At 33.8% G+C, this 13,465-nt stretch overlaps 2 protein-coding genes across 2 annotated transcripts; one reads left to right on the top strand and one right to left on the bottom strand.

Annotated features, from left to right (window-relative positions):
• The first annotated feature begins 683 nt into the window (after positions 1–683).
• LOC132034544 (uncharacterized) lies at positions 684–1,301 on the top strand. The gene is made up of 2 exons (XM_059424948.1): positions 684–963; positions 1,055–1,301. Exons 1-2 carry the CDS (start codon positions 844–846, stop codon positions 1,145–1,147), a joined length of 213 nt encoding a protein of 70 aa, XP_059280931.1. The 5' UTR covers positions 684–843; the 3' UTR covers positions 1,148–1,301.
• A 4,757-nt stretch (positions 1,302–6,058) lies between these two features.
• On the bottom strand, positions 6,059–13,329 carry LOC132034543 (uncharacterized). The gene is made up of 6 exons (XM_059424947.1): positions 12,901–13,329; positions 11,956–12,170; positions 8,775–8,988; positions 7,725–7,810; positions 7,500–7,591; positions 6,059–6,912 (listed from the first exon to the last, which is right to left on the bottom strand). Exons 1-6 carry the CDS (start codon positions 13,006–13,008, stop codon positions 6,653–6,655), a joined length of 975 nt encoding a protein of 324 aa, XP_059280930.1. The 5' UTR covers positions 13,009–13,329; the 3' UTR covers positions 6,059–6,652.
• Between the last annotated feature and the right edge of the window lie 136 nt (positions 13,330–13,465).

Genomic DNA, 13,465 nt, shown 5'->3' with positions numbered 1-13,465 from the left:
AGGGGATTACAATTTGGGAATTCGAACCCTCACCAACAAGGTGAAAGTTCAGATAGTCAACCAACTGAATTATTAAGATCCTTATTTTTAATATATAAAATTAGTTTCAAAAAGTTAAAACATAGTTGATGAAGAGACAAAAAAGGTCAAACGTAGGGAACGGGTGAATAGCCCATGGTATTCCATTTTAATATTCCTAAAAATAAATTTTTGAAGGAGATATTGATAAAATAATAATTAATCAAAAGAGCGTGATCTTAGGGAGAACAAATCAGTCAAGATATATTATTTTTTCATTAGTAATCAATAGAATAAAATAGTTGATACAAAAAAGGTTAAAAGAGGCTGTAATATTGCAAACGTGAAGGGAGGTTAGTGAAACAAAGCAAAACGTGAGGGGAAGTCAGTGGAACGAAGTAAGACATAAGGGGAGGTCTCTGAAATTTTCCCTAATTTATTTAGCCGAGCTTTCAAAATCTACTTATTTTAAGAAGTATTTTTGGTGAATAATAATTGTGTTTGGCTAATCAATTAGAGAAACACTTTTTTGACTATATTAGTCTATTAGAACACTAATGTATGCTTGATCAAAGTTTCAAAAAAAATTTATAAAAAAAAAAATATTTTTTTTTTTTTTTCAATTTTTGAAAAACAACTTCCATTATTACTCAAAAACACTTTGCTCTATTATTTTCAAAAGCTTAACCAAATTTAAGAACGAACACCACTTTTAACATCGCAGAAATTTGGCCAAACAGGCCATAACTTTGCCAAACATCAATTACGCTAAAAACACCCTTTTTGTTTGGAATTTGGAAGAGCGAACGGTGTAGGATAAACGACATGAAGGCAGGGGAGGAATCAACGAAGACTAACAAGAATGGGGAGAGCGAAGTGAAGAAGGTGACAAAACCCTCTTTTAGGCCAGCCAAAGATGACACAAAGCCACTTCTTCAAGACCCTGTAAGTAAGCATTCTTGATATCCATTGCATTCACCAGTTTCTCTGCTAACGATTGATACCATTATTTGCTTTGTTTGTTTTATGTTTGTAGATACTCAGATCAGACCCTATTGAGACTGAGGAAGCTCTCCTGCGTTTGCCCCTTTTTCCTCCTATTTCTAAACCCAATTCTCATTCCCACTGAAAATGTATCTTTTTATTAGTTTTCTACCCTTGTATTTTACTATGTTCTTGAACTGGTTTGTTAATTAGGGAAAGAAATGTGAAAAATCTGAGTGTCCTTTTGTTAACCCTTTTGGATGCCCTTTTATACCAGTAGTATTAGCATTATTCTCGTAGTTTCTTGTTCTTCGATTTCGGTTATCGTATTATTTAGCTGTTGTTACTGTTCCTTTCTTTAGAATGCTATGTAATGCATTCCTTATTATTTGTCTTTGCTTCTTCACTTTCGTATTTTCTTTTTCCATTGTTACTGTTCCTTTCTTTAGAATGCTATGATAATGCATTAGGTATGTTGTTGTTGTTGTTGTTTTATTGAATGCCCTTTTATACCTAATGTAGAACAACTATATATTCTCTTTGCTCAGTTCTCTGCACAAAATGTTCTTTTGGTGTAGAATCGGATACCAGTTGATGAAACCTATGTTGCTCGAACTCGGGTGCGGGTGTCGGATACGAGTACGGATCTAGAGGTCGGATTCGTCACGATCTAAATTTTAAGATACGAGTACGGATACGGATACGGGTGCGGGGTCGAAAAAAAATAATTCAAAATCCTAAAAATAGAATTATAAAACCTAAATTTTGAGATATTATGTGGAATGTTGTTGTTGTTGTTAGAAATTTTATATGTTATTCCATTTTCTTCAATTTATACCTTTTGTTTTGATTAACAACTATATATTCTCGATTTTGGTCTACCCAAAATTGGTTGAGTTCTCAGCACAAAATGTTCTTTTGGTGTAGAATCGGATACCAGATGATGAAACAATCCAATATTGAAGTGAGAATATTTGTCCGATTCTCTAATACGAGCTTACCAATGTATTACTTTCAAGTAAATAAACATGATTCAAATGATACCTTAGGAAGTTAAGATGTGTTGAAAATTCTATCCAAGAGTCTGACAAACAAATATAAATCTGCTATTTATATTGGCATACAAGAAGTGAGATTGAGGAGGTTGCTTTAATCCCATTCATAGCGTTGCCTCACTGATAATCAAGAACTCTTGGGAATGATGATAAGACAGAAAAGGCCTTACTTTAAGCTTATAGAATTTTGTGGATATCTTAATGAAAGAAACTTTAGACCATAAAGAATCTGAATGCACAGAGAATCTAACTATATATCCCCGACAATTTTTACCTTTTAATCTAATAGCTGAAAAGGATATTATTAGGTAATGACAAAGTGATTGATGTAGACAGGCAAAAATCTATCTCAGAAGGGATCTAATGTCGAGCTTTGCTGTTTGCATGTAATTCTTCTTCTAGCATATGAAAATGTTTATCACTAATTGAAAATTATGAGACATTCTTCTATGCTTCTATAATGTTGTTGCTGCATAGTTTTGGTGTCTCTATTTGTGAAGTTTTATGGCTGAGACATAGGGAGTAATTGGCTTTTGAGCTTTTAGCTGGGATAGTGGTCTAATGCTTGTTTTAGGAGTGAAAGGTGCCAGGAGAGGAAAATACTCTAATCTTATGGAGTCTCTGCAGCTGAAAATAGATCGGTCGTTGTAATCTGTTGTATGTACTTTTGCAGCATCTCCTCGGTACTTTGTTAGTGAAATTTATTTTGCATTATTGAAAAGATAATGTAAAAAGAAAAAGATATGCTCGGAGAGGAATTCTCGTTAAATGGTCCTTTAAATTTGGACTTTCACTCCAAATGGTCCTCTATAGAAGGAATCCGTTATCCAGGACTAAATGTGCTCCATTTTTTGAAAGGGTGACTATTAGTGCTCCACCTCAAAGAATAGACACTATTTTGAGTGGAATCCAAATTTAGAGGACAGTTTTGGGCCTTTTGTTAATATAAGTTGCTGGGTTCTGTCTTCCGATTTTGTTTGTGCCTTTAAGGAGTCAGTGAAGAATGATGTAAACTGATTTTAACTAGTCATAGAACTTATTAAGTGAATGATGTTTCCGAGTTGCTCTATGTAGGTGACAGCTATCAGTCCTTTTGCATTCCTCGCTTTTCCATGGTTTGTGGTTCTGTGGTAGATTGGTATTGAATGATTGTCAAATTCTACTACGTGATATGGACCTTGTAACTTCTTTGTTACTTTCTCTTAGTTGAAAATGTGAAAACCTTTGCTCATCTTCAACATTCTAGCAACTGTATTCCAAGGATTTTAAAGCTTTATATGTATACTTACCTCCTTCACAGCTTCAACGAGAATGAGTCCATACTATTTTCGAGTTTATGTTATTATCAGAGAGAATCCAAAACCTCAAACAGCTTTTATGAATGTATCGTTGAATATGGTTAAAGATAACATCAGTTCTCTTCCACATATTTTCTTGTTGGAGGTCTAATACAGTTTCCAACTTTATTAACATGATTTCTTGATAATCTGAAGTTTTTTGCATTTCCAGTCTGCTCTGATATACAAATCATTTATGCCCTTAAATGCATCACATTGTCGTTAATTTTTTTTTTTTTTTTTTTTTTTTTTTTGGTGATTTCGTAAACCAATATGACAGTTTTACTGCCCAGAGATGCAATTTTTGCTTTCCTTTTTTGATAATGGCCAGATTTGCAGTTCGTTCTCTATAAAGAACAGTGTATTCTATTTCTGGTCAAATGGGTCCTCTAATAACTATTTGACAAATGATTTGAGGTCACAACAGTTTGTATCGTCTTTGGCTTGAAGTGGAAATAGAGAAAATCTAAGTTGTTTCTAGTCATGAAAATAAACTATTAATAATACAAGGGTTCTTCATGTTAACTTGAAAGTAGGATAACTCATTGAGCCTGTAGTTTCACACTTTCATGTCTGTATAATAAAACATACATGATTTTTCTTTAAATAGATATGCTATCTTTCTATCAATTGCTAACTTTTTCCATACAGAAGTTGGAAAAGGACCATTGCTTAATTGAAATATAGAAAAACGAATAGAGTTATAAGCCTGAGAGATTTCGACTATAGCATCAATAACCTGTGAATTGATACGTAGTGGTTCCTCAAAAAGCAAGTTCGGTTTTTTTTTTTTTTTTTTTTTTTTTTTTTTTGCCTTTTTTTTTTTCTGATAAAGCAAGTTCCACTTCTTTGAAAATGTTCACAAACAACAATAGTGTGTGTAATCTCATGAAGTTGAGATCTGCAGAGGATAGGATGTACACATATCTTACCTTTACCATTGTGGGGTAGAGAGACTGTTTTCGATAGACCCTCCGCTCAAAAGAGAAGTTTATCGTATGACAACAAAATATCAAGATACAAAGCAAATGAAGCAACAAAAAGTAAGACATGTTGAAGAATAAGAAACTACGCGATTACTAAATACTACTACTAATAAGGAGTGGAGCGCTAGCCCCCTGACTCTCGCGAGGCACATAAAGTGTGACAACACTCAGCTCAAATGTTTAGATTAAGTCATGTTCTTTTTTGTGGTGATTGGAATGATGGTGCTCCTTAATTTTTTAGTTTTGATTGATGATAATACCAATTTATCTCCAAAACTTTCTTGGATTCACAACAACCGGCTCGGGGTAGATGAGAGATGGAAGGTGAAGTGGACTTGATGCTGGTTCGGTAGCTCAATATCTGAATTATAAGTTACAATTGATATTCAAGTAATGGATTGTGGAATTGAAGATTCCGATCATTATATACATAAAATTTATAATTTTTATAGTATAATAAACTTTTCATAAATAATTAAAGATACTTATACCTTTTTTATTAATTTAATTTTGTTGATGATACCACTCAATCCAAGCTCTTTAGATAGGGTAAAAAGTTTCCTTTCACTCTCGCCAACAGTAGTCGTAGGCAGTGGGAAAAAAGATTTCGTGAAGAAGTTGTTGAGAGCCAATGGAAGGAGATGGTTTTAGGAGAGATTGGAAAGCAGGGACCGGGGGGGGGGGGGGATGGGGAGGGGTTACAATTGATATTGTAAATTGTGAATTGAAGGAACTGAAGAGAAACATTTGTGCGACTTAAGCCTTTTGTATGTTTTGTGGAGACTTTTGGCCAACAGTTGTCAAAGAGTAGTTGTTGAGAGTATAGATTAGGAGAGAGGAAAACAGGGACCCGGGGGGGGGGGGTGCTGGCTGTAAATGGGGAACTGAAGAGATTATATGTATTTGTGGAGACTTTTGGCATAGGGCTTTGGTATAGTAATAAGAGCGCAACGCGTGATGTGTGGATTAGACGTACGTCACGACTTCAGACCTTGTTGTGGATAAAAGTTTGATATTTAAGTGGACAAGGGTAGAGGAGCGGACTCGTTATTCATCTGAGTTTCGAATGGTGCTCCACTCGAAAATTTTTCGATTATCATTATCAAATAAGAAAAATGAAGTATAAACAACTTAGACTTCATCTGTTGTGGTTTGAACGACAACATGATGAAAAATGTGGCAACTTGTTGAGAGGTGGCAATGATAGCAACCATGCAGTTAGTTAAGCAAAAGCCCGAGTTTAGAAATTGGTTGGTTGAATCAAGGCCCAAAGTTTTTATGCATGTTAAACGTTTTCTTTGCGCAGATTGTCCTTCATTTGGGGTGGTCTTTAATTTTTACTCTTCAAATTGGTGGTCTTTAAGTTTTGGCCTTCGCTTAATACCCCGAAGTTGTGGGTTCGAATCCCAACTTAGTTAAAAAAAAAAAAATCACAAGACAGAATTTTGTATCTGACCATGATAAGGCAGAATTTGAGCTTTAAGGCAGAATTTGGACCTTAAGCAAGAATTTGCATGACAGAATTCTGCCTAAAGGGCAAAAGTTAAAGACCACCCCCAGCGAAGGGCAATCCTGCAAATTGCCCCATGTTAAAAGATAAAGCAATTAAATAGCACCTAACAAACAGTGGATAGAGAGTTGCATGAGATGTTTACCAAGCACCGGAATTGTTTTAGTATATAAGGTTGGAATTCTCCCAAATGGAGGTGTGATTGGTAGGCAAACAAGTTCCGTAAAAATGAGAAAAATGATTTCCCAATGAAAATAGAGAAAACAAGTTTCACAAGTGACATTCCACATTGATTGCCCCTCTCACCCTCTAGCATACTCCACCCACTCCATCCTTATAGCCTCCGCCTCCATCCCCATCTCCTCCACCCTCCACACCCTACCCCCTATCCCAACTCCCATAGTGTTTGCCAAGATTAGATACAAATGCTTTTGAAACTATATTTTCTATTTACATATCAAACACAAGAAAATAAGTAAGATCACCGGTTATTTTCTAGAAAAATATTTTCCAAGAAAATATTTTCCAACAAAATATTTTCCTTCCTACCAGACACACCCATAAAGGAAAGTATAGTCTTGGACTAGCTAACAATTTCCTGCCATCAAAGGTATTTTCATATGAATAGAAAGAGGGTTCATCAATTTCAGTTTCCTGGAGAAAACCAGATAAATGAGCAAGAGGGTACCACAATACTTCAGTTTCTTGGAGAAAACCATCTAAAAAACATAACAATAATGATGTCCTAGGCTGTGACCAAGTTCACAATGAGAAACCAAGCTCCATGTTAGCATGTGAAGTGAAGAAATTGAAGTCATGGTGTTGAAAGGAAAGCTGTTTCAGCCATGAATCTGCAGCACTCTGAAGATCACTTAACTTTCCATAGTCTTCATATGTATCAATGTTTAGCCATACATCATTTTGCATCTTGTATGCAGCTAAACCGAAGGGACTAAGACGAATTTCCTTCTCACCCTTCTTTTCGTTACCAGTTTCATTATCAGAATTCTCTTCTGCAGCATCTGAAATCAAAAAGGCGAATCACTCAGTCAAGTAGATGGAACTAAAGATAGCTAGTTACATGTTTTCATAAGCCCATTCCTTATAAATTTGAATAAAAAAGATACTTTGGGAACTTTAGTTATAATCTTTGCTGCTAGGACTCTTAAAAAACGTTGTTGGGTGCGTGTTGGATCCTTCAAAAGTAGTGCATTTTTGGAGAATCCGACATGAGTGCTGTAGCATCTTTTTGAGAGCCCAAGCAACATAGATTATAATTACTACATTGTGATGAAGGTAAGATGATGAGTAAAAAAAGACTAGCATAGGGGCAACTATGGAAAAATCTCTGTAATAAATATTGAGTGGTAACCTAGAAAAAATGGTAAACAACCTGCTACTGTCGATTAAAGTAGAGTGATAATGAAAAAAGTCTTACATTATCAGTGTATATAACTTAAATTAAATATAAAGAGTTTAGGTTCTATGCACTGATAGTGTAAAAAATATTTACACAATGTCCGCATAAAAGGCAAACATATGTAAGAGTACTTATAATGAAAATTGATTGGTAAACTTAGAAAACAAGGTAAGCAATTAAAATACAAACCTTGGAAAGATGATGACAATGTATGGTAAGTGAGAAAGCTTGCCGAAACATTTTTAGTAATTCCTTTCATGGGAACATGGTAGATTGGATACCTAATAATGATGCAAAGAAAATAACTTAGACATGTAAATAAACTGACTAAACATGAGAAAGAAAGCATTTATGTATCATCTTTCACTAAAGCTATCAAATGAAAAACTTAAGGCTAAGAAGAGCACTATGTACCAAGCAACAGCCATCCAACTTGCAGCAGACAAATCAGTGCTTTTTAATGTCGCGAGTCCAGGATAGCTCTGAGCAAATTCAATGATCTATAGCAGCCCAAAGATATATTAGCTTCATAAAAAGTTGTAAAATGATATTTTTGACCAAAAGTTGTTTAATATAAGCGTTTAAATTATATGATGTTCAAGTTAGTTTGCGCACATTTTAACTGCTTCACTGAGTACTTGTTATCTTTTACCAGCATTGATCTTTGAATAACTCTATCCACTAAATCTTAAGTACATGAAAAGAAATAAACTAGCGTTTTTTGTATAAAAAGAGAAATCCCATATTAAGGTAGGCCATTTCTAAGTTCTGGAGAATTATTCTCCTTACAAGTTACTATGTACATAGTAACTTTAAGGGGAAAGGGTCAAGTTTTCCCTTCAACAATGCGAAAAGGACCAGTTTTATACTCTGTTATACTTTCCGCACAACACCCCCGCTGTTACTCAATTAGTGGCTCAATTATACCTCTCCTCTGATAGGAATGTAATTAACACCGGATCCCACTTATCACTGACATTTTGGTGAAATGAACACCATATTGCATCCCACATCACTGCTCGCAATCCATTTTATACCCTCCACTCCACTTCGTCCACCTCAAGTACCTCTATCCTTTTCTTGATAATGATGGTGGAGGGGGACTGTCTAAAGCTACCTTTTTCATTCATTAAATGTATAATCATTATGAAATAGAATAATTGCAGTAAAATTCTCGGCTAGTCACTTTTCAGTATTTGTAGTTGAAAAATAGCAATTGTCATAGAGTTTCAAATTCCACAGGTGGAACTCTATGCCATTGTCCTAAAATTTGACATATGAAATTTAAAACTTCATGACAGTGATTATTTTCTAAGACATAGTCAAAAGTGGACAATAAATGCTATGTTTACGAATTAATTGTGTAACCACAAAAAATATTCAAATGTATAATTAATCAGTACAATTGATGTGATATTGCAACAGTAATTAGAACATCAGTTAAATATTGTGGTGTGTGTTTACCTTATCTGCAAAGGGAATCCTCCAAAAAGGAGAGCATGTCTCAGAAAACTGAAAATAGAGATAGCCAAGACGATCTCTTGGAGTTTCGAGCTCAAAACATGAATCTACAGAAACAGAGTTGTTACTTAAAGACCTCGAGAGCTTGTCACTGTTGTCACTTGCATCACTCCAACATTCCATGTCAACATCCACATCATGATCTCCAGATGAGTTTCTACATCGATTTTTAAAATAAAATAAAATAATTGTTTAAGTCAGTAAACTCCATACTAAAGTGATAATGAAAATGTCAGTGTGTGTTACTCACATAAACATAAATAAATAAACTATTCTCCTTTCCACATTAGCCCTTTTTTCCCATTATCTGTTTATTCGGGTAGGTGGAGAATATCTAGGGGCGCAACACAACTCTATCCAAGGAACTTGGCAAAATAGCCTCCTAACCGGAGAAGAGGTGTCTTCGCACAGAGGCGGATTTAGGATTTGGAGGTTTCGGGTGCCACACCACTTTGACGTAAAAGTTCCTATCAAAATATTGTTAATATTCAATGGATGTTCTGTCGAAATTTTGGCTCGTTAGTAGGCATTTTCAGTGGAAAATTCGTCAAAAACGTTATCGACTAGCCAAATTTTGACGGATTCCATCGGAAATTAGCGACTTTCTGATAGTACGTATTGCTATTTATACTATCTAAATAAGGCAAACATTTTGTCGATTTGGTCAAGTTAGGATTTCAATTTGGTTATTCGTCTTTTCAATTTATATAAACAGTTGATCAAACGAAAAAAATATGATTATGAGGACAACTTGGTGCAAACAAGAGTTTAATCCAATTTGTGAGTCAGAGAGAAAGAACAAAATAGCTACCAACTGTCAATAGATACTTCCAATTTCATTGTCAAGCAGTTATGGCATCACGCCAAGCATCATCATTACGGAAAGAGATCAACGTTTAAGTTATAAAAAAAGAAAGAATCTTCAATTCTGTTTTATACTTTAAGTTTTAAACAAAGAAGAAACAAAAGGTCAGAAATCAATTACCAAAAAAAAAAAAAGGCAAACTACAAATAAGGAAAGAGTAGATGGATAAGAGGAAAAGGAAAAAAAAAACCCACAGAAAATAGAATACGTGTACACGTGAAATGGTGTATATTGTTTCAAGAAAAAAAAATTATCACCTACCGCCTGGGTGGAATTTGAACCCCATTGCCAGTGGCACCATTGCCTTATTTGCTACTTCGGCTGGCACTTGAGATATTATTATATATTTCTTCGATATATATACACAGCGTTTCAACCGAAGCTTGCAGATGCCATGACACCCCCTAGATCCCTAGTAGATCCGCCTCTGCCTCCTCACAAAGGGAGTTGCAGTGACTAGATCCGGGCGATTTCTTACCAAAATAGGTCGCCGCAAAATCATAGTACCATTTACTTACTACAAAGATTATGCGATTTGATTCTTTTTCTATTTCATGTTTATTCATTTCTCTCAATGAGAAAAACATGTGATCTGAATTTTTTTTAATTACACGCTTTCAATCCCTTATAACTGCCTTCCAATCCGCTGCCCGAACTATCAATCGTCAGGCTAGAGATTGTGTTTACAACTCTAAAAGGAACTCACTATTAGGACGAACCGACATATCCCATGCTTTTACCAGAGTCAACTAATGCCTCTGTATATCCATAATGATACTTCTCTATCGCAAGCGTGACGCCATGCTATTTGAGAAGTCAAACAATGTTTTAATTTAACTACAGTTGTTAGACATTTTAAATAAATTTTACATAACTAATGGTCTATGGTTGGTGTTTTTCTTGTATGTCTACATGTATAAATTTTACTTAAAATTTTATGAAATTAATAGAATAATGGACCTTGTATCTAATTCAACTCAGTTAAAAGTTAACTCACGACATATGACGATTGCCTAAAACTATATAAAGTGATAAATATCTATTCTTTCCGCCGATATGGACACTCTAACAGACTGAATAAAGGGTAGAATGGACCATGGCGACCATCCCGGGGAAGCAAGGCGTATACTATTCCTTTCATCCTAATTTATGTGATATAGTTTGAATAGGCAAGGAATTTAAAAAAAAAATGAAGACTTGTGAAACTTATAGTCTAGAAAAAGTCATAGATATTTGTGTAGCTGTAGATCATCTTATTAATGATAAAAGAGAAGTTTTAAGTTAAATCATTTATAAATATCAATTTTTAGGATAGACTAAAAAGGAAAGTGTCTCACATAAATTGAGAAAGAAGGAGTATCAAATTTGTGGGACAGAAGGAGTATCAAATTTGGAGGGGAAAAAAAAAAAAAAAAAAAAGTCAACCAGAAAGGAGTTAAAAAAAAAAAAAAAAAAAAAAAAGGGAGTGAGAAACGGAAATGGCGACCAGAAGGAAAAAGAATAGAGGAAAAGGAATACTTAATAGTTTGTTTGCAGGGAGGAAATTAAATGATTATTTCTTGTGACCAGTCAGTTATATTTTGAATAGAAAAACTAATTCTAAAAGATATTATATATTTTATGTATCGATTTGTCATTCAACTCTTATGGAAAGAATCATATAATAAAATTAACATTTGTATATGGCAATAAAACCAACTTTTTCATTTTTCCTTATTCATTTTTTGCATCCTTAATTAAGGTATTCTCTTACAACGTACATGTAAGATATTAGGTTGCAATTCACATTAGAGTCATTACTCGCAGATTTAAATTTGATGCTACAGGTTCAATAAAATCCAATGTATTTTGCTCAAACTTTATATAAGTAAGTGAAGAAAATAAAAGTAAATCTATATGTATAGAGAATAGAACCCACTAACTATAAGGTTTGCCGTCGTACAATTATAAGGGATAAAGTTGAAAAAAAAGTTAAATTTCTCTCAACTGTAGTACGGAGTTGCAATTAATTCTCATTTAAAAAATAATGACTTGAAAAACTGATGAGATTAGGGGCTAAAGTGCAAGAAAAAATAAAAGAATCAAAGAATCAGGTGTAAATTGCAAAAACATACGCTAAAGATGCAAAACACAAGAACTTGAAAGTTTTAAGAGCAACGTGTTACCATAAAAAATTCTAAGACTTTTTATGGATACAAGCCTTTGTATTTGCCTTACTAGAAGGAAAACAGGAAAAGAGAAATAAATTTATTTTCATACCTTATTAGTGAGGAAGGTGGTCTGACTGTGTAAATTTGGATTGCAGATAAGTAAGGAGCATAATATTGAGTAACAGTCTCATCATCATTTTTCAGACAAATAGGAGCACCAACACCATATGCACTCCATTCTTCATAGCAATCCCACAAATCTTTAAGTGTGAAATATTCATCGCTAATTGGATTCCATATGCTACTTTGATCATCCATGTTACTCTGCGATATTAAGTAGCATAAATCGAACAAAAATAAAAGTAACCAAAATGAGGGAAATAAGAGATACAACGAAGAAAATAAGAAAAAACACATCGTTGAAATTACAAGAACTTGAAATGATGTAAAAAAATGGGACAGAAACTTTCTATAATGATGACATTATTATATACCAATAGAAAGGGATGTAACACAATTTAATAACATTTGACATTATTATATACCAATTGAAATGTCACATGTCGATAAATGAAAGAAATAAAAAAATCATGGTTGGAATGTTTTTAAGAACTTTAAGAGCTGTAGCCGTAAAAGGAAAAGAATCTGAGACCATTCTGCAGATTTAGAAATAAAATAACGTTGATGTCTTGATAGGAAACAAGATGTTGACCAGAGATTGTGTAGCATCGAAAAAATCACCAGACAAGAGAAGGAAAAGAAACTAATAAAAAAAATCAAGATTCAACCTAAAATCTGGAACAGCTCCATATATACTCTTTTCCAAGAAAACAAGCAGAATTTTGATCTGTGGACAAATCATATGCCTCTATCATCAGTACAATAGAAACAAGTTAGAACAACTTTTTGATGTCAAAACAATTCTGGGAAACTACATAAACCTCTATGGATAAAATGGCTTCAAAAGACCCCCGTAAAAAAACAATTTAAGATTGAGAGACTTTCAAAACTAAAGCAAAAGGAATTTTTCACACCATAAAAAAAAGATAGTTACCTTTGGTAAAGGTTTTGAATGGACAATGGGTGTCACCGATTGAAGGAAACTCTGGAGATTTGATCTTTTTGTTGACAAGAAATCAAGTGAAAAAGGTGGCATTCCCATCTTTGTTGAACAAGAAAAATGCTTCTAGTCGATCTCTTTTGTTTTTCAACTTTCAATCAATAAACAACTAGTGATTAATTTTTTCTTGCTATAAATAATGCTAGTGTTTGAAGATTCATGTAATCTCAGAGACTTTTATTACAGAGTTTAGATAAGAATAAATTTAAGACCAAAGTTGACAATTGACAAAGAGACTCAAAATCTATTTTTTTACTACCGTTCACTAGTTATGTCACACTACAAAATTGTTAAGAGTTTGCTAGAAGTAAACTCTTGAAAGTACAAGAAAGAATGACGGCTAAGAAAAGTCACAAAATGTGATTGAAAAAAAAAAAAAAAAAAAGAGAGATATAGAGTTCCTAGCAAAATGGAAAATAATAATTAAAAAAAAAAAAAAAAAAGGAGAGAGAAATCACAAGATGGACCCTTAAATTGGACTTGAGAGGGGTAGACAATG

The sequence above is a fragment of the Lycium ferocissimum genome, chromosome 10, assembly GCF_029784015.1.
Source record: "Lycium ferocissimum isolate CSIRO_LF1 chromosome 10, AGI_CSIRO_Lferr_CH_V1, whole genome shotgun sequence".
Taxonomy (NCBI): domain Eukaryota; kingdom Viridiplantae; phylum Streptophyta; class Magnoliopsida; order Solanales; family Solanaceae; genus Lycium; species Lycium ferocissimum.
Note: the sequence above shows the minus strand (reverse complement) of the source record. Positions and strands in the feature narration are given on the sequence as shown.

Excerpts from the sequence above, each read along its gene's own strand:
- LOC132034544 (XM_059424948.1), top strand. The coding sequence starts at position 844 with ATGAAGGCAGGGGAGGAATCAACGAAGACTAACAAGAATGGGGAGAGC. Across the intron at positions 964-1,054 it reads AGCCACTTCTTCAAGACCCT|ATACTCAGATCAGACCCTAT; the intron begins GTAAGTAAGCAT and ends TTATGTTTGTAG.
- LOC132034543 (XM_059424947.1), bottom strand. The coding sequence starts at position 13,008 with ATGGGAATGCCACCTTTTTCACTTGATTTCTTGTCAACAAAAAGATCA. Across the intron at positions 7,811-8,774 it reads GGATTCCCTTTGCAGATAAG|ATCATTGAATTTGCTCAGAG; the intron begins GTAAACACACAC and ends GGGCTGCTATAG. Across the intron at positions 6,913-7,499 it reads ATTGTCATCATCTTTCCAAG|ATGCTGCAGAAGAGAATTCT; the intron begins GTTTGTATTTTA and ends TTTTGATTTCAG.